Genomic DNA, 20,791 nt, shown 5'->3' on the forward strand with positions numbered 1-20,791 from the left:
AAGATCCATACAGATGTCAGTGAAGGGAAACACAATCCTGTGGAAGCAGACTTATATAAGGTGCTTTAATTTCTTAAATTAAATGTAAACCAGATCAGCCTCCTAAGTTTTTTTTCAGCTTTTAAGGTGCTAACAGCATCTATAATTTTAGCATCAGGCTCATGCCTGGGAAAGATAGGAAGCTGCAAAAACAGTGATGGAGGCAGTTCTGCCAAGCGAGAAGGATTGCACTGTGTCAGCTGCTGGGGATGTAGGGTAGCCCCAAAATGCACACTCTGGGACTGCAGAAATATAAGGACTCCATACATAAAACTTCTCACAGAAAAAACAGGAATTAAATGATCTTCCAGTGAGCCAGTGACAGCTGAAGGATTACAGTGGCCTGCTGGAGTGGTGCTATGGCCCAGCAGTGGATGTACTTGTTCAGGATTTTTGTGATCTGATCTCCACAGGCTGCCACATACTTCTCCTGTCCAGAAGACAGAAGTCTGGCAAAACCACTTCTCCTTCTGGGCACTGTTTCTACAGCCTGGGGGTAATAACTCCTCTTTACCTCCTAAGGTTTCTGTTTTGGTTGGGTTTGTAAGGTGCTTAGTTACCCAAGTATTGGGAGCTATAAAACATCAAGATCAATTGAAAACCCGTCAGTCAGAACTTGAAAACTCATCAGTCTCTGTATTCAGAGCTTTTTATTAAATTAAGAAGTAAAAAAAAAAAAAAAAGAGACAATATTGGCTTGAAGTCTGCTTGTCCTCTTTAGCATATTGCTATGATTGTCCTGGAATACTTTTAGCCAGGCACACTGTACATTATGCACATTATTGTAGAAATACTTGCTGAGAAAAGCTATTTTATTAATTAGGTATTCTCACTGTAAGTCATGTGATATCCTAGAAGACACTTTATAAATAAAGTGTATTTGCATCAGGAGTTTTTCAAGGTTCTCTATTTTACAAAATAATAGTTCACAGTGTAAACTAAAGCTTATCAGTTGAGCACTTAAATAAAATGAAATCAAATGCAATTTCTAGTGGAGACAACAAATGCTTCTTATTTGGCATGATATTTTACATATCTATGTATCACTTTAAAGAAGGTAATTGATGATGTTCATCTTGTAGAGAAAATGAGTTTGCATGGCAAGAAATAAGCCTATATATCTGCCTCACTTGGACCAATCCTTCTATATGAAACCTGAAGATTTTAATCTGTGTTTCCCAGAAACAATGTTTCTGAATTCAGACAATTAAAAATATTTATTTTTAGATTTTATGATTCTTTTCAGATTTGTTACTCTTTGTGGCAATCACAAGAGTACGAAAAAGCTAGGAGTGCTGCAAGGAAAAATACTGGGTTAAGCACACTAAGACAAAGGTTCATTTGATCTGTTTTAAAGAGATAGAGAGCTAATGCCTATGCATATGATGCAACATTTAGCTCTTCTAGTTAGTTAAACAATAATCTGTCACATATTCATTTTTAGGCTGATGGAATCACTCTTCTAAAGTGCACTTTGACTTTTTAAAATTAAGAATAACACAGCAGCTTCTTTTTTTAACTCTTAGCTTACCACTTCACTAATTTATTTGAAGGCTTGGTCTATCTCTGAGAAATGCCACTTGTTCAGAAAGTTCTTTATTTCTTTTTGAAGACTGGCAGTTTAGAGGCTGTGAGCCTGTATTCTGTAGCTTAATGCACAAATTTTATTCAGATTTTACTCTGATTATGATTCAGTTCCACTTTAAAACTGAATGTTTTATTTCCCCTGTGAAGGGAAATGTAGCATTACACAGAAAAGCTTCGCAAATCTTGAAACCCCCTTCCCCACTCCCTTTTTTGTTACTGTTCCTTCTACAATATACAGAAGAGTGAAATTTTTAGAGGGGGTTGCCCTGATATTCACAAAACACAAACAGGCACACTTAAGCTGTCAGTGCCCCAAGGCTTCTGCTAATTATTGTCAAATTTACCTCCACGTCTCCAAAGTAACAATTTTTGCTGGATAACATAAGGACACCTGTCTACCTTTTGATTTCTCCCTAAAATCTGATTGCTGTATCTGGTAGATACAGTCTTCAGATACTACCTTCTTAAAAATTTCTTGAAAATCAGCTGCTGGATGAAGAATGGAGAGCCAGGCTAATGACTCCACTGCAGAAGAGTCACCTGGCTCAGTGGGTATCTGTTCTGTTTGGCTTGCAGGGTGGCCAATGAGCAGAAGTTTCCTGACAGGCCAAAAGACAGAGCAATCCCTCCAAACTGGCCACAAAAAAATGTTGTCCCTTTCTTAATGATGGAGAAAGAGGCATGGAGAAGAAAAATCAGGGCAATGGCTCAGATGATGGAGAGTGCCTTATGGCACAGGAGTAGAACTGATCAGATAGAACCCATTCCACTGCAATAGGAAAAGGATATAGCTCTTCATACAGAAATGCAAGGAAAAGTAGTCTTCATTAATTCTATTATCTATGATATAATTTTTTAAAAACAGGACTCAATGCATTATACCATAGTTAATAAGAGGCAAAAAGAACTAGAAAGAACGCTAAATTTAGATTAGCGGTTACATAGTTCCTCATTATTTAATCTACCTCTTAAAGAATGATGAGGTTTAGATTTTACTTCTGGAGAATGTAAAATGATGTTTTAGCATGTTTAATCACCACAGTGTTATTAAGAATCTTCATGGTTCCAAAAGATTCATTAGATATCAAGATTGTACAGGGGGTTAAGAAAAGTTTATGTAAGATCTAATTATTAACTCCAGTCAAATAGAGCTTCCCTCCCCACTTCCTAAAACCATACTCATCTCTAAAACGACCCATCAGGACATCTCGGTATATCTTGAAGAGGAGAAATGGGGAGAAGAAGAGTCTTCACTTCTTCAGCATTTCAGATGTTGAAGAACATAGGGTGAGATACAAACAAGAACAAATTGATTTAGTATGAACTGAAATCTCGCAACTCTTATTTATCTGGCTGTCTCCAGACTTCACTGGCACCATTTACATGATAAGCAGCAGAAGTCTTCTTCTGTAACACTTAGGGAGTCATCTTTGGCTTGTTTTCATAGATTTTTATGATAAAAAATGTTGACTGAAATCTCATGCCTGTGCCAAAACTAACTTTCAGGATGTTCCATTAGAATCAACCCAGTTGGAAAATCACCTCAAAACAGGATCTTACTGAAGCCTTTGTCTGATAGGAGCTTTTAAAATATTTTTTAAAATAAGACACAATTTGATGAGACACAGAATATTTTTTGTCTAATAAAATATTGAATAATGCACAATCCTATACAATCTAATGGATGCTCAGGTAAAAAAATTCTTATGCAAAAATGTTTCCCACATTTAGAAAACATAACTCAAAATTATATTAACTATCCTATAGTTTTGATAACAGAAACACAAATTTTTCTTTGCAGAGGTAATTCTTAAGTAAAAATAGGCATTGTTGGAAAATAGTCAAATACAAAATGAAAAGCTATGGCCTTGTTGCTCTATATTTGGAAAGCTGAACACTTCAGCATCAAACCCAATAGCTCTGAAAGCTGAACGGGTAGTTACAATATGGCATATAGAAAATTATCTAAGGAACAATTCTTACAGTTTTTCAGTTCAGCTCATTTCTGTGGTTGTATAGCTGGGAAAACATGAAGATGGAAGGGAATAACTTGTGTTTCTTGAGATGAGTTTTTAAACCTGGGAGTTGGGAATTACTCAAACTGAAGTCTTAAAATAAGAACAGGTAACACTGACAGCAAGACAGTACCAACCTGGGAAGTACCCCATTAATGGTAGGTTACCTTCACAAAGCAAAGTGCATCAGGTTTATAACTCAGAACACTAAACAGTGACGCCAAAGCCTCCAAACTGCAGAAAAAAATGTTGCTGTGGCAATTTTTCAGCATGCAAACTAATAAAGAAACACACACCTGGCGTTCAAGATTTTTACAGTCTTGCCGAGTACATTTTAGCTCCATTTGTGATCATCCCATAATCTGAAGTGTGTGTTCAGCTCATGTTTGATGGGCTGAATTCTAAACGCAAGGCCATGTTTCCACATTCTAACATAGTACAGTAAGTGCAACTCAACTGTGCAAACAATATTTGAATGCCTCAAGGTTTTTGCTTCTTTATTAAATGCCTGTAAGAGGACAGCAAAATAGGAAGCTTTCATGGAGATGTATTCTGAATAGAAGAAGATACACAAAATCATAATGAGTTGTTACAAGAAGTATTAACTTTTCTTTATGCTTCAAAGTTAATGTGTAAACTTATTCTCAAAGCAACTGTTGTGATGTCCTGAATACATCTATCCCTGTGAGGAAGTAATTTAAACTTGAATAGTAGCAGCAAATCCTAAGAAAACATTAATGATGTTTCGCCAGAGGAAAAAGGGTTGAATCTGCTTTTCACTGTTAGAGGCAAGAAAAAGCCTCTGCTTTTCTTCAGTGCAACAACCGCAGTCAAAAAGCATACATGGGCGCCATGTTTAGAGCACTGCCATTCAATAAGACAGTTTCCTGATTTTTTTTAAACACAGTTTTTGTGCGTATAAAGAAAGCAATTCTGTAAAGAAAGTCAGTGCTCCTTCCATTAAACAGCTCTATATGCATACCAGAAATCTTTTCCAGCTACTGTTCAATGTAATTAAATAATTAAAAAATATAAATATTCTGACTATTGACTAGCTGTTTTGTTTGGAGTCCAGCAAAAGAAGACAGACAGCCAACAGGGCCAAGAGATGAGAACACAGAGTATCCCCAACAAGGCCACTGCTGCCTGTGTGAAATAGATCAGGGACCAGTGCAGGGAGCATGCACTGTAATCCAATTAATTTTCCATTTATGGACATGTACAGAACAAGGAGCAGCTGCATACAGGTCCTGTTTCATTCATCTCCTAGAATCTAAATTTTAAAAGCATGGCTGCAGAATTTGGAACATTTAAGGGAAAAATGCTGGATTTCCCAGTAAACCAGATATGTCACATTTCTTCAGGGAGGCAAGGCAGTAGTGGTGCTGCTCCTGAATGGGAAAGTTTGTTCTTCCCGCAGCTGCATTGCTGTAGGCTCTCTGCAGATCCAAGTAGGCTACTCTACTTCTCCTGAATTCCCTGTTTTCATGGCTCTCCCCACACAGAAGGACAATAAATTTCTGTGTGTTCCCTGTTGCGTTGCTTCCCACACATCAAGAACCCCTGATCCATGGGCCTGATTAGGCAAAGTGGTGTGTCTGGTTTCGATGAGGCACAAGCTGTGGAATCCTCAGAAACCAGGCTGAAACAGCACTGAAGCCAGACTTGTTTCAGGAAGGAGTCTGTTTTGAATTATGCTTCCTATTAGTGGTAGATTTAAAAATTAGGGAACTATGAGTAAATCTGGAACTTAACAAGGCTTAAAATAGGCCTGGGTCACAAATCTTGATGACTGTGTGACGGGCTGGTCTTCACTGCAACAAGGAGGTCTTTAACAAAAAAAGTAAGTAGAAAAAGAGTGACTCCAGAGTGACTGGCGTATGGGGGATGGGAAATAATAAAAGTAAGTTATTTCTTCCCATCTTATGCCCTGAAACACATGAAAAGTTTACACAAATGGTAAACATATGGAATAAATTATCAGGAGAGTGATCTCAAAACAAAGACTACAACAGAGTTCAAGTCACACATTTCTAGAACAGAAATGGATGGTGCCATAAAGTCAACACAAGAAAGTAGGATTATGATTAACCTGAAAAAGGGCAAGCATATTAGACTACAAGCCATTTTCCTATTCCTTATGGCAGCTTCCCAAAACTGCACATCTGAAATGTGTAATTTAACATAAGCCCAAAGAGCCTTCCTTGCCAACTACAGAAAAATTAATCAAACATATTCTTGTACCAGATGAGTGAGTAGTAGATATTTATACAAATAAAGAGGCATGATCTATTTATACACATATGCACCCAGATGCCTGTGCATGTTTATTATAGTTGAATTGAAATTAGATAACCAACATAAAAACCATTATACAACATTATACAGGTCAATTAGTTCACTGCTTGAGTTTCAGGCCATAAAGTCAGGTAATAAAGCTGCAATGCTTTGAAAACACAGATGTATTTGAAATGAGTTGCTCCTCGTGATTAAAAGATATGTGAGAGGTCAGGAGAACAATATAATCTAACACCACGTCTACACTGCAGACTTCAGCAGCCACAGCTACACCAAGCAGAAGTAGGAAATGGTTTAATACCTGACTGTCACAGCCATACTGCCAGCTGTGCCACAAGTATTAATGTAATTACACTGGTATAAAGCTGAAATTTCATATATGGAACTTCTTTTAATTGGTGTTTTTCCTATACTGGTATGATATACAGATGTGCTAACATAACCACAGCTCTAACACAAACACTTTCTGCAGCAATAACATAGATACAGCCAAAACCATCCAGGGCACAGAAACACGTGCTAAGAGTTTACCTTGACTATTGCTACACTAAATATATTACATCACCAATGTGCTCCAAATACATACAACTAGGGATTTGTGGGAAAAACATACAAAAGCTGCCTCATAAGCAACACTCCAGAGAATTTGGCCCTTCTAGCAGCCCAGCTGTGCTGCTTAGCAACAGCATCTCTTTTTGCCGCTGCTCACACACCTGTGCTAACAGACACCAATACGAACGGGCCTGTTCCCACTGCTTCATTGATGTCCTCAAGTTCCACGGCTTGATTTTGCCAGCTGCAACCATTGGGACATTGGCACAGGCACGAGGCTGGGCTGTAGGCTGTGGCTGTCTGCCATCCTAAACCCTGACACTGGTAATGACAGAAAGCCGAGAGGGACGACGTCTGCACCGCGCTCTGAAAGAAAGATGGAAAGACGTCTGGAAGAAATTAAATCCCCAAAGTACCGCCCTCCACACCCATCGATCCAGCCGCGCCCAACCCTGTGGAAGGAGGAGGGGGACGCCAGGCCCTAGCTTAGTGGGCGGGACAATCAATGGGTCAATCAGACAGAGGCCTGGGGTCATTCTCACCCAATAGCCAACTTCTCCTGCCCTTCGGGGCGGAACGCGCGGAGGGCACCGCCACGTTAGGTGCTGGCGCGGGGGGCGGGCCCGCGCGGTGCCCTCACGCAGGATGGCCGCCGGCAGCGGTCCCGTGGGCGGCGCCGCCCTCACGGCGGGCCACGAACATGGGGGAGAGGGCATGAAGCGCAAGCGCGGCGCTGAGGCGGGGCGGGGGGAGCGAGCCGGCGGGAAGCCACGCCCCCGAAGCACGAAGCTCCGCCCAATGCCGACAAACCCCGCCCCCAGCGCGCAGAAGCCTCGCCTTCGCGGCGGGAATCCACGCCCCGGTGATGCTAAACTCCGCCCCCCCGCGGCTCGCGGCCGTGCCGCTGCGGCCGGGGGGCGTGGCCTCCGCTTCCTCCCCGCCGGGGCCGGGGCCGGGGCCGGGGCGGGACCGGTCTGAGCCCTCGAGCCCCGCCCGCTGGGTGTCCCCGGCCGCCCCCGCCGCGCGCACCATGTCCGACGCTCCCGGCGTCCCCGGGGACGTCTGCAGCCTCTTGGCAGGTGAGAGCAGGAGGGAGGGCTTCCTTCCCGGGGGGCGGGCGGAGGGGAGGCCGAGGGGGGCGGGCCGGTGGGGGTGTGACGGGCCGGGGGAGCCGGGGCGTGCGGGGGGTAGCAGCCCCTGGAGCCGCGGCAGCGGCGGAGCGCTCCTCGGCGGGCGCTGGGCGATCACTTCCAGTGCACGGATTCGGGGGTTCTCTCCCTCCCCTCCCCCCAGTTCCTCCTCCCCGGCTACTTCCTCCCCCCCGTGCCCGTCCGTGGGGAGCCGCGGCGCTTCGGCTCGCTTCCCCGCAGGGAGGAAGGAGCGGGCCGGGCCCCCCTCCCACCTGGGCGTCCGCAGCCTCCGTCCGCGCCCGGGATCCGACACCCCCCGGCTGGGCGCGGTCGGGGGCTGCGGACGCCAACCGGGGCGAGCTGTTCGGGGGCTCCCGCGGACGCGCGTGCGGGGCGGGTGACCGCAGAGCCATCCGGAGGAAGTCTCTGCCCTCGGGGTGTGCTGGCAGGGCAGACTGTCCGCATCAGCCGAAAAAAAGTAGTGAACTTCCCCGCTGAACAGCTGAGGAGCTGTTGGGGACTAACGAAAGGGTTGCTGAATTGCGGGGGTATTGTCACATCAGGCATACACCTCTGACCGTGACTGTCCACGTTCTCGGGATGCGTTGGAGCCTAGGAATGGGATGATTTCTCACCGTGAAAGGTTTTAGTGTTAGTACGGAATTCCGAATACGAGTGGCTATCTTTTACCTTCAAGAATTCGTGTTTAATTTTTTTTTGTCGTTGTTGTTAATTAAAATAAATGGTATACTTAAAGGTTGGCTTTCTGGTATCTTTATCGAAAAGTTTGGTATCCTGAAACCATTGTAATTTCTGTGGGTCTCTTCTGAGAACTTCTGTTTCTGCCACGTTAACTTGTGTAGCTCTGACTTTGCCATTCAAATTACCCATGCTTTTTGAAATCTTCCTTCTGAGGCCAAGCACTCAATTACATGGCTGGGCACCTGCCAGAGTCTAGTGCAGTGCATCACCTTTACAGACTATTATTTTTTTTTAGCACTTTGATTGTAAGAGCTAATGCTTGAAACATATTGCTCTCACGACATCTGCCAACTGTCTGAAGTGTTTCCTAACTGCAGTTTCTAACTACGTTTGTTACTTGCTTATCATACCATCTGTAGTTAAAATTTGCGTGGAAGGCCACCAGAAAAACAAAAAAAAAAAACAAAAAAGGAAAGCTTCTCATGATTTCATATGATGGAATAGATTCTTAATAATTTAGAAAAGATAAATATTACCCTTAGAGAGCCTTTCTAAATCTTGGTATTTTCTGTGGCAATACTGAATTCTGGAACTCATGGTCAGATGCAGAGGATGTATGTTTGTTTTGGTGCTAGTTTCACTGAGTGAAGCTCATAATGAAGCTCTTCAATATTTTAAGTGCTTTAGATTTTTTTTTTTTTTTTTTGAGGGGAAGGATGTGAAGCAGATGGGATCATTTGAGATTGTGATTTCTTTCTCAGTCATGGTACCTCATGTACACAACTTGTCCTTCCTTCCTTCTCCCCATCTTTATCCAGTCTGCCATGGAAAGAAAGACACAGAAGTTTGTATTTTGAAGTGAAACCAAGAACATCTAATTTTCTTCAAGATGTAATGTGCTTTCAGAGTCACTCTGAGCAGTAGCCTAAGTTATGTACAGATATCTAATGTTTGTAGAGTATGTACAACTTTAGCTTTTCTTGTTTCTTTTTGTGCTGCCCATAGAACTGAAGTTAAGAAGGCGATTGAATGATTTACCAATGATCTTTAAATATTTGTTTTATTATTACTACATGTAACTAATAGTTTGCAACTTTTAATTGTTACCTTCAAGGTTAACCTTGTAAGTTTATACAATGTTAAAATTAAATAACCTGCCTATTTTTGAAAAATAAATTATGGCATTACTTTTTACAGTTTGTGTTAAACTCTCTTTTTAAAGGTTATCAGTCAAGTGCATGAAAGTTAGAAATGAGAGTAATCCAGTAAACTGCAATCCAGTAAACTGTATGAGCAGTTCTTTTACTGATATGTGTAGGATCTTAGAATCTTTTATGTAGGCTTCTTCTTTTTTCTCAAACTATTCCTGTAGTGAAGATGTTTAGAGGAGGGAAGGGAGCTCTGTAGTATCTTTACTATTCATCAAGAAACTGTTACACACTACAAAGACCACAGTTAGTAGATAGTTATTAATTTCTGCATGCTCTTCTTTGAGGGTGCTTCTTAATGTATTATTGTAATGGCTCACAGTTATTGATCCAGCACCTCTTTGAGATGAGGGAATATTGTTTCCCCATTGGTAAAATTAGTATAATAAACAAGATGTGATTTGGGTCGCAAAAAATAATCAATGGTGGAACAGAATTAGAATTCAAATTCACCTGCCTCCATGCTGTGCTGGTTTCTCCAGATAATAATATGAGTTGGATGTCTATGTAAGTGGCCATTACAAGTGCCGGGCACTTCTTCATATCAGGTTCAGTTGAGAACGTACAGCTGATGGGTAGAGACAAGCACTGTATTTTAGTCTGGTGTTGACCTAGCAGAGGCTCTCACAGGTACAAAATCTCATAAATACTGTGCTCTTCTGCTCTCCCTCCTTTTCTTGGCCTTTTTGCCTATGATTTCCAACTTTTGCAACAAGTGGAGGAATGATCATATGGATTTCCTTATCCCTGCTTACCCTTGATTGATGGTTGGAGTATGTCCACCCACCATGCTGAACAAGTAGGGATCCTACTGGAAAACATACTAAGTGCTCCTGTAGTTAAACATGGCGATAATGGGAATAAACACACCAGGGGATGAAGTAAAGTTGCACAGGAAATTTTCTGACTTGTGAGTGCTTTACTTTGAACTTAAACAATATTATATCTTTAACACAAAAACAAATTCTGTCACACATGCTGGCAGGGTCATTATAGTTGCATATCAGTGGCGCTGAAATGTTCCAGGCAGAAGCACAGCTTGAGCTCAGGGCTAACTGCATTACTAGGAAACAGGAGGAAGCCGTTTCTGTAAAGTTGAAGGGGAAAGGTCAGTGTGGCAATAGACTTATTGCAGAGGATTATTGGGATTGCACAATCCCATCCTGTCTTCTCTGACTTGTTCAAGTGGTAGGCGGGAAACACAGGAGACAGAAACAGGGTCCTCTGGTCATGTGTTGAACTCCTGTAGGAGGAGAAAGTGAGTTTGTTGCTGTCTTATCTCCCTCTTTACACCTCGGAGGTGTGTGGTAGTGTATGTAACTTCTTCATTCCCCACCCGTGTCCCTGTGCTTACAGATGATGCTTTAGACAGTGGAATTTAGTGAAGGAAGCCCAGCCCTGCTCTGCCTTTTCTTCTGTTTATGTGATTTTTTTTTGTGGGTGTTCGGCAAAGTGGAATGTTTCTCTTTTTTTGTCCTCTCAAATTGTTGCTGGTTACATAGATTGTTGGAGGCCTGCTCACATCTATTTTTCCTTAGTAAGTTTCGGCTTGTTCATAGCCAAGGAAGCATTTGAAAGCTGCTTCTTTCCCCAAAGGCATATTATTTCTTCTGTAATGTTAACCAGACTGGTTTCTTCAGTCATCAGTTTGCTTAAATGATTAGTTTTATTGTCCAAATCATCTTTCTCTGTGTGATTCCTCTTATTTTTTTCTTCAAAGTAATACTGTTTACCTACTTGTTTAGTTGCATCTTGGAAATAGCTTGCAGAAATGGCAAGAAATCTACAAGACATAGGATCCAGTGCATGAGTTGCTTACCTTTTATTTTTGGACTACACTGATTATATTTACCCCAATCCCCAAAAAAACAAACTGTCCATTTTCATTTTCCATGTCAGCTGTTCCTGGACTTGCTCCTTACGTGCCTGTCATAGAAAAAGCCTTCTGGGTACAGTGTGGCTCTTCCTTATTGATTGGTTTAAATTGGAAAGCATACTGTTGTTTAAAACTTCACTCTTTTAAAAAAGATTATTTCCATGTTTCCAAGGCTTTAACAAATGCCAGTTCTTGCTGAAGAATCCATCTGTACAAGATAAACCAGGGGGATTATTATAGACATCTTTTAAGTAGACATGTGTTTACAGCTTTGGTAGTATGTATGTGTTTCTATAGTAATGGAGTAAGATTAGAAACAGTGAGGTGAAAAAAAATGCACAGAGGGACTCCCGGTAAGAAATAACCTCCAGTGGTTTGAAACATAGTTCAATTGTCTCTGCCATAAATTCGGGAATAAGTGTCATATATGGGTGATAAAAATGGCATAGGCTATTTTTTATATACTCATTATTCACTTAGTTTGTCTTTTTCAATTAACATGGAGTCTATCTTTCTCATCTGACTGGGTTTACGTTTCTTTCATAATCATATGTCAACAAACCACAATAGACACAGCATAATGTGGCATACAGTGTAAATCTTTAGGTTAATCCCTAACATTTTTTATTATAGTTCATTTGGAATCACTTTGTAACTTGATCATGATTTGTACTGGTGTGGTTTTTTTTCATTAAATGCTTAATATGTTATAGCTTCATCTTTTCTCACCTCTTAAGTATAGAGAGAGTATGCTCAACTACTCATCCAATGAGATCAGAGATAGATATATAGTTATATATATATAGTCCTTGATTAAAATTTTTCTTTTTTAATATTTTAAAAGACATGCCTTATGGATTTACTTCATTTGAGGAGTCTTAGCAATTTATGTATACTTCTACTTTTAAAATCACTAATAAAACTGTTAAGCGTCAACATTTTTTATGATACTTACTTTGTATGTGTCAACACAGCAACATAACCTTGCTTCTGGGGATTTAAGTTACAGCAGTTTTTGAAGGCAGTCCTTTCCAGGACTTTGCACTGAAAGGAATGCTCACCTTCTTGTTAGGCTGGATAAATGTGGTATTTTTAGACGTCTTGAAGTTCAGTCATTTTTATTTTACATCATATGTTCTGTTTCTGATTAAGTGTATATATATTTAAAAGGCAATTTAGCAAACTCTGGAGAGACTTTAAGATATAGTTGTGAAGTCAGGGGGAGAGCAGAAGCAAAATCCTCCAATATTTCTTTATTTAAGAGAACAGGCAGTGACATCTATTCTTGACAGTTTGTCTTCAGGCTTTTTCCCTACTAATGAATCGCATGACAACTTTGAAATCAAATTAATTAATTGCTTTCTGATGCCAGCCTGTGTAAAGCTGAAAGATACATGGCAATCTGTTTAATACTGGTCACCTTTGGACAGTATGTGTGTAATAAATGTGCCTAGCTTGCAGCTATCTCCCAAAATTCTCTGGCCTGCCGTCTCAAATTCTCTGGCTGGCAGCCGGCTGCTGGCTCTCTGGGTCCTTGAGGCAGAGGAGAGAAAAGGCTGGTGGCTGCAGGAATTGCTCTGCTGAGCTGCTGCTGCCTTCTTGTGTGAGTGGCAGTCCAACTGCCAGGTTATCCCCTGCAATGTCCCTGCTCAAATGATGGCTGGGTGTCCAGCCTCCAAACCAGCCTGCTTTCTCCTTGGGCCAGTGGCCTTCCATGTCTGTGGAGATGCTCCTATCTCATTGCCACTTTCTGATTCTTGTCATTTGAGTGGTGTCAACTCATCAGTTGACGTGTCCATGATGGAGTGATTAACTTCTTGATAATGAGATTGGATAACATTTTGGTTATCTGCTGGAGGAGGGGATGAAGAAGACCCAGCACATAGTCTTTGAGTGCCTCTGTGGGAATCTGCTTTGGCCCACCCTGACAAAAAATTGAGGTAGTCCTGTCCTAAGTATGTTTGTTTATTAAGTGTGACTTACATTTACAATACTAAATCACGTAAACAACAAATGTGCTATGATTTGTTATGCTTAGCACTCTTTAACACAGCGCTTGCTTTGGGCTAGAAATTTACAATGTTCTTGAAAAATTCCATCTGTGTGGTTCCAGCCTTCATTAAAGAAAATCACTCCAAAGACTAAAATAATTAATATCTTTCTGTGTTGTCTGTTTATAACCACTGAAGTAAAGAAAATCATAAACTGTTTTAACAATTAAATGAAAAATAAATTTAAGCTTTTCTCCTTGTAAAAGGACTGTAGATGAAAATGAAATTGCAATGGCTTTTAGCTTTTGACTGTTCTGTGAACTGGCACTTAAGTTTTGAACTGTATGAGCTGGTTGAAGTGGACAGAGCTAGACTGAGGTGTGACTTTCCTTTTCGGTCAGTTTGTAACCTGTATTGGCAGAGCAATTTGTGGGTGATTTGTATCAATTGTATCTTTCAGTTTGGCAGCTTTGGTTCGTTCCTGCAGGCAAATAATTTCTCTGGGGTGTGGTGCAAGCAAATTTAACATCATGAGCTTTAAGAAACAGAGCAACAAGTATGGGCATTTAAACTATCAAGCAGTCTAACACACAAGCTTAAGAAAAGAGGTGTTAAGTAGGGTTCCACTGTGTATTTTTCTTTGCTTTGTTTTTGTTTATTTGTTTTAGTGTTATTATTTTTTTAAATTTTCATATTTTCAGTGGGAACGTGTAAATGTCTGCAATGTGTGATACTAAATAGCTGCTCAGTTCATTAGGAAAAAAATTCTAGGGCTATGTCATTTGGGTTTTCTTTTTCTCTGGGGTAACTGATTAGTTAAAGTGCTTTTAGACCAGAAATCTGTTCAAAGAGGTTTTCTTTATGGAATTTATCTTTTATTCCTTTTAAAATTTCTTGATGGATCAGTTGCTGCTGAAGCATGAAACAAGTCTACACTGAAGTGCTTGTGAGGAGTAGTTTTGTTTTCTGAGTAACATTAAGCTAGTACAGGAGAGACCAAGTTGTGGATCATCCTCGAGAGGGGAGAGCAAGAATGTGACTAGAATAGTGGTGAGAAATGGGTACATTTTGCTGCTTCTCTTTGAAGTTTACTGTATTAAACTTGGCTCTGCTGTACTGAAGTCCCAAGTTTTGGTCTAATTCCTACATAAATCACTTTGTGGAGGGTCAGAGAAATTACAGGAACATTTCGTTATGTTAAGGCAGTCCATATTCCTCCACAGTGTGAAAGTACAGGAAGTGAAGAGATGATCATAACTTAGATGACTTGCAGGCTTCTTGTCCAGAGAAACTTAGGATGTTACTCATCTTCTGCATCTGGTACATCCTGGATGGATTTACAACAGTAGATTAAAACAAGATATATAACATACTTTGTAACTGTGAGTAGATAAGAAATATATATGCTTCAGTAAGATGTAATTTTCAGGTAAACTGCTTCTTTAGCATCAAATGTATGTCAGGTCTGTCTTTGTATTTTGGGGTTGTGATGAATCAAGCCATATGGTATCTCTGGACATATGGAAGTAATAGTGTTCCATGATGAAAGCAGTGCACCCTGGCTGTGGGTACACCTAAGCTCGGAGAACTTGTTTCACATACTCATGTGAGAGGGAAGCCATCCCAGGGATGTCTTCTGTAACTGCTGCTTTCTGCCTCTCTCCTCCAACTCTACTTATACTGAGAGTAAATGGAGTATCTGCTTCTACCCTGTTCTTCTGTGGTTGAAAATTCTCTATTATTTCTGTTTTTGAAGTCCAAGGTTTTCTGGAAAACAACAAAATCTTTCAGCAATATAGTTAGTCCTGAGATTTTTGTATCCACAGTGTATTTTAAGCCAGAAGTGGTATTCCTTTTTTATAATAATCAACTTGGTTTCTCTTCCCCACATACTCCTTAATTGTGTTATTTCAACATTTCTATTTGAATAAAGCTTTGATAGTCAGAATCTGAGATGGCAGAATTCTCACCTGGGCTGAGCTTTTCCAAGAGGTAAAGAAGCCCACTGAGTTTAAATGAAGACTTCTGAATCCAAGTTTTGTGATTAATTAGTGTCCAAAGGTTACCATGCAAGTATTGCTCCTGATTTATAAACATAACTACTTCCTCTAAAGTTTTGCATGTTGGTGCCTGGGTAGAACTTTGAAGCTACTATCTAATTTTTAAAATAAATAGATAAAAGTATGGAAAAAAATTTAATTATGCTGTCCCTCTTCAAGTGAAAGCTTGTTTTGTACTGGAAAATCCTGTTAGGTTTCACTGAGAGAAGAACTGTTGATTTGTTTTGAATTGTTTTGATCTTTGCTCTGAATAGTAAAAGTATCCATTTTTTGACCTTACTTTTGTAGTTTGTCAATGTCATTGGGTTCTGTGGGTTCTTCTCTGCCAGCTTGATTGGCAATTCCAGTCATTGGAATTTACGAAGATGTGTACTTTTTCTTTGAGTTTGGAAAAAATCCCTGTAGGCATTCTTGGTGTGCAGCATAGAGGCTGTTGGGGGTATGTCTGGAGGATGCATTAATACATGCTAAGTGCCTTTCCTTCTGTCCTTTTAAAGAAGGAATGCCACAAAACTGAGTGAAGGTCTCCCCCATTCAGGATTGCTTTGGAAAATGTAATGGGGAAGATTCTCTGTCTTATGGAGAGAGGAGGATCAATGTCATTCTTCAGAACTCTAAAATACTGTAAAAAATGAATATTTTTGCCACACTTGATGAGGACAATAATCTAAACATTTACATAAAAATCTAGTGAATTATTTGTAAAGAAGAACATTTTTGTAATAGCTGTGCCAGTGTTCTTAAAGGGTAACTTTTGACCTGTTTTCTTGTATCCTGTAATACAAAGAGTGGTATCTTTCTGTTTTATAAAGAAAAAAAGGAGGCAATTAAGTTTTTCATTTAGGAAACCTGCAGCAAATATTCATGCAAACTTTTGCACGTAGACAGTTGTGTACTTAATTGGCTGTTATTTGTGTTTCTCTGTTAAAATGGAATGTCTTATCTGATTGGAAAAGTGATAAGATTAAAATAGTACTATCCATACGCATTTGCATCTATGCAGAGAGAGTCAAGGTATATATATGTGTCTCTGTGTCTGTGGGGGTGGGTCGGCACTGTAAGAAGGTGTTTTGTTACCCACAAATGCTTTCTCTTATTCAATGGACAATTGTTACCCATACTGGTGAGATGTTTATGTTAACAAGCAGGACTTTTTGGTTGTGTTTCTCCTTTTCTGTTTTTGGGATAATTGTATGTTGATTGGTAACTATGAGAAACTTCAAGTGTTTTTTGCCATTGTTTGGTCAATAAGGAAAACATACTACTGGGGGAGTTACACTCCCACAAATTCAATACACTGCATTCTTTTTATCCTATGGAATGGATTTTTACTATATTAAAAGAACTGTGGTAGCTTTTATGGAATGTTTTGTTTCTACATGACTATATAAAAGTATCATCTGAATAAGAATTAAAACTTAGAGTGCAGGCTAGAGCCTTAGTTTGTGATTCTACAAGTGGAGGTGTTCTTAATTTAAAGTACACTGTTGAGCTTGACTCCTTTGATATGTTTAATTTGCTTACCTAATTGTTTTCAGGATTGCTTTTGATATGACTCTTTAGTCAATCAGTGATTTCAGAGGCATTGTGAGAACACTTGAAAATACTGTAACCAGTAAGTGAGCTATATTAGTATCTGGGTAAGTGTTACTGCTGAAATAATAAATTACACAACCATCTTTGCAACTTGATCTTATGAAATAACATGGCAGTAATATATGCATAAAGGCTATTTCCATGTTTTAGCTTTGTCTTTTACTTTAGGTGATGGAAAGTAATTGTTATAGGACTGCAATTTATTAGGACTTAGCGTAGCATAATTAAGTGAGCAAGAATCAAATGTCACCATAGGATTTGCTGTGCTAAGCATATGTAGATAGAGAACAAATGTATCCCATTTAGAATCTAAAATGTCTGTTAACTATGCTGTGAGTAGGGCTGAAAATAATTTTCTTTTTTTTTTTTCACAGTAGTATCAGAACAAGCTCATTACAGCAGTATTTTGTCTTGTTTTGAGGTGTATTTATTTTCTTCTTTATTTAGATGTTGAAACATTTGTTTCCCAAGCACTAAAAGGAGAAAATCTATCTAAGAAAGCAAAAGAAAGGAGGGAAGTTCTTCTTAAAAAGATAAAGGATATTAAGGCAAGGTAAGTGAACTTTGTGGCTTTATTATGTTAGAAAGTCACTTACTGATATCTTAAAGTTTTATGCAATCTTTTAATAAACATTAAACATATTAACAATTAAAAAATCTGTATAGGTCCTGATTTTTAAAAAAAATCTGTGTGGGTTCAAGTCTTGTCTTCTCAAAGCTGCTACAATTTAGTAAGAAATGGGATCAGAATGATTTGTCCCATTTGAATTGCTTAATATTCTGAAACCTAATTGCAAGCAAGTTGGGCAGAGCTTGCCTTCACCTCTGCTTTGGTAAGATTCATTAAAACATGAGAAATATAATATTGAGGATATGAATTCACCATACTCAGCTGGTATAAGACAGCTGTGTGTTACCTCCTAAGCATTTCATTGATGGCATGCTTCTGCCCCTGTGGCAACTTATTTATAATTTCAAGTACAGCACAGTCATCTGGTGAGGGCGCTAACTGGAGGGAGACATGAGATGTGTCCCAAAATCTTGTATTCGAAGTTTTGTGTTCTTTTCATTCAGGCTGTAAATGCTTAGGGAATTAGCTCTCTCTCGTAACTCTCTTTTAAGAAAGCAGTATTTTATCTATTTAATTTTTCTTTCCTGTGTTTTCTATTCTGAGTTATTGAGTTAACTGTGACTATACAGATGAATTGCAGATACAGTGCTATTGACTTTTTTCTTGACTGACGCTTTTTTGGATGATGAAATATCAAAGAGAGGGAACCTGCATTTATAAGCATATTGACACTGAATCTTTTACTATTCATTTATGTGACCCCATGGTTTCACATCTTATTTTAATTTCTAATGCCTTCCTCATTTCCTGTAATATTATTCACTGTTAACAGTGTTTTGCTTTTCATGCAGGCTACAAAATACATACACATTGTAGTCTTCTTTGATTTTAACATCCCACATGTTGGGCTGTGTCTATTACTGCCACTTGCTACACTGGATTTCTTAGATCTGGCCTTTTATCTCTGTTTGCATTTCTCAGTTTCTTATCTCTAGACCATTCCTTTCTCTTTCGCTTGTTTCTTGCCAACATCTCCATTTTGACTAAACTGATATCCTTACTACTGCTTAGTGTTCATAAAGATGATCTTGGCGACTGCATTTTATTTGCCAGTTAGTTCTTAGTCCATGAATGCTTCTTGAATGCCATTCTACATAACTCTGTCCTGATAATTTGTCTGTATCATCAAACTGCATTCTGTGATTATTTTAGTTTCTGACATACCAAGATTTAGCTCTGAAGAAACAGTATATGAAAGTATGTTTTCCCTCTGGGATGATAATTTTTTTTTGTTTGTTTTCTAGGCATTATATAAGTTGAGATCTCCTTATTTGAAAAGGGATTCTTATTTAGCCATGCTTTAACTTTCATCTTTCTGGTTAATTATTAATACATTTTCATTTGGAGTCCTGTACATTTACTGTAGTTATACCCACTATTTTTTTATTTTTTTCTTTCATTTCCTATTGAACTCCTGGTTTATTTCAAAATATGTTTAATGGTTCTACTTGTGCACATAAATTTTTGAAATTTGTTAACATTTACAAGGTTTACTGAAATTATAGATGCTTTTGTGTGTTTCTATACCTTAAGATACCTTAGCAGATGTACGTTACTAGAAAAGGCTGCTCAGTCTGGATTTGGTTTTGTTCAAGTCTTCCTTGAAGTGATTGGGGATTCTGTCAGCTGCAAGGGTAAAGGAAAACTGAGTAAATAACTTTAAGGCAAAGATAAAGACTTCAGAATTTTCAAGGAAAACTTGCAGCGCTGAATTTCGACCACAAAACTTGTTGAAAACTGGTTGCTGTTCTGTGCCATGTCCTCATGCCGTGGGTTTGCAAGTGTGCGTTGCTTTATGACGTTTCTTCTTCTTCTTCTTTTTCTGCAGTTATCCTCAAGAATTCCCGGAGAAAGGTGAGTCCCGTGCCCTTTCCCCCGCCGTTCCCGCCGCGCTGTTTTCCCACTGCCGCGGCCGCCCGAGGCCGAGGGGCCTGGCGCCCCCTGCTGCGGCTGGCGGGGAACAGCCGCCCGAGCGCGCGGGGCGCGCATCCCCCGCGGCTGCCGCCGGCAGCGATCACAGCCCAGCGCTCGCTGATGGAAAGATTGGGCTGGAAATGTAGCTCAGGATTTAATAGATAATGGAGCTCGTTATGGAGCGTATTTGTTATAAATGTAGTATAAATGGAGCTTTGTTAGCAAGAGTGCAGCCTTGTGAAAGACCATGTGATGTGCGATTTTTTTTTTCCCAGGGGAAGTGAATGCAAAGTAGCCTGCTTAGGAGATAATTTTTTTTTTCTTAACGTTGCAAAAGTCTTCAATTCCATAGTGATGTTTCTTTAACCTTTTAATAGGATCATCTCGTGGCAATATGATATTGGCTTTCGATCCACACTGAATGAATGTTTTCATAGTGCAGCGGGAGCTCAGACCTTTAGCTGGAGAGGAGATGATTTAGTGTGCAAGTAATGAAAACTGAAGTGTGGGTTATCTATTGTCTTCTAGTGGAGTTTAAACAAAGCTGCAGAGTTCAGTTTAGAGAAGACTGAGGGGTTTGTTGCTACAGTGTTCTGTTCTGTAACTAAACCTGGAAGGGCTCTTATTTCCATGATGCTAATTCTTGAGGTCATGACCTATAGCCTGTGGATGCTGGTATGAGGGTCACAGTGCGAGGTCAAAAAAGCCTATGCAAAGCTTCACTTTTTACAGTGGTTGAAGAACTGTCTGTTTCTGGACAAGGAGGTTCAAATGTGTAGGCTGCAGCGTGCCTCCTGAAAAAGTGAAAATATGTAAGTCATATTAGGCAAATAATGTAACAAAGCACAACAAGTTCATACATTTCTTATGCCTGTTTAAATCAAGTTATGCAGCCATAACAGTTCAACTGAAAGGGACAGTGCAACTTGAAACTTCTCAAGATTCAAGATTGCCAAGATTCTGTAAACTCCAACTGCGTGATTGTTTAAAAATTGCATTACAGTAATTTGCTATTGTTTTATATTGCAGCTCAGCACTGTTACAGAAGATAAAATGTAGTTTTCCTCTTCTCCTCACTGTCCAACAGAATGGAGCGAGGGAAAGTAAAATGTTATTTTATTAAGAAATTAGGCAGGGTGGTTGTTTCATTGCAAACCTGTCTTACTTTGGGAGAGCATATTTTTGAAGATTT

The 20,791-nt window shown here is 39.6% G+C and overlaps 1 protein-coding gene across 2 annotated transcripts in view; it reads left to right on the forward strand.

The window, feature by feature from the left end:
* The first annotated feature begins 7,344 nt into the window (after positions 1-7,344).
* SKAP2 (src kinase associated phosphoprotein 2) overlaps positions 7,345-20,791 on the forward strand; it is a 118,860-nt gene continuing 105,413 nt past the window's right edge. The window contains exons 1-3 of one of the 2 annotated variants that reach the window (XM_068208419.1): positions 7,345-7,570; positions 17,502-17,607; positions 19,514-19,539. In XM_068208419.1, the coding sequence (XP_068064520.1) occupies positions 7,357-7,570; positions 17,502-17,607; positions 19,514-19,539 (346 nt within the window). In that variant the 5' untranslated portion in view covers positions 7,345-7,356. The remainder of the gene's footprint in view (positions 7,571-17,501; positions 17,608-19,513; positions 19,540-20,791) is intronic. The other variant, XM_068208427.1, reaches the window with a different exon arrangement.

This window comes from Anomalospiza imberbis, chromosome 1 (assembly GCF_031753505.1).
Source record: "Anomalospiza imberbis isolate Cuckoo-Finch-1a 21T00152 chromosome 1, ASM3175350v1, whole genome shotgun sequence".
Classification (NCBI taxonomy): Eukaryota; Metazoa; Chordata; class Aves; order Passeriformes; family Viduidae; genus Anomalospiza; species Anomalospiza imberbis.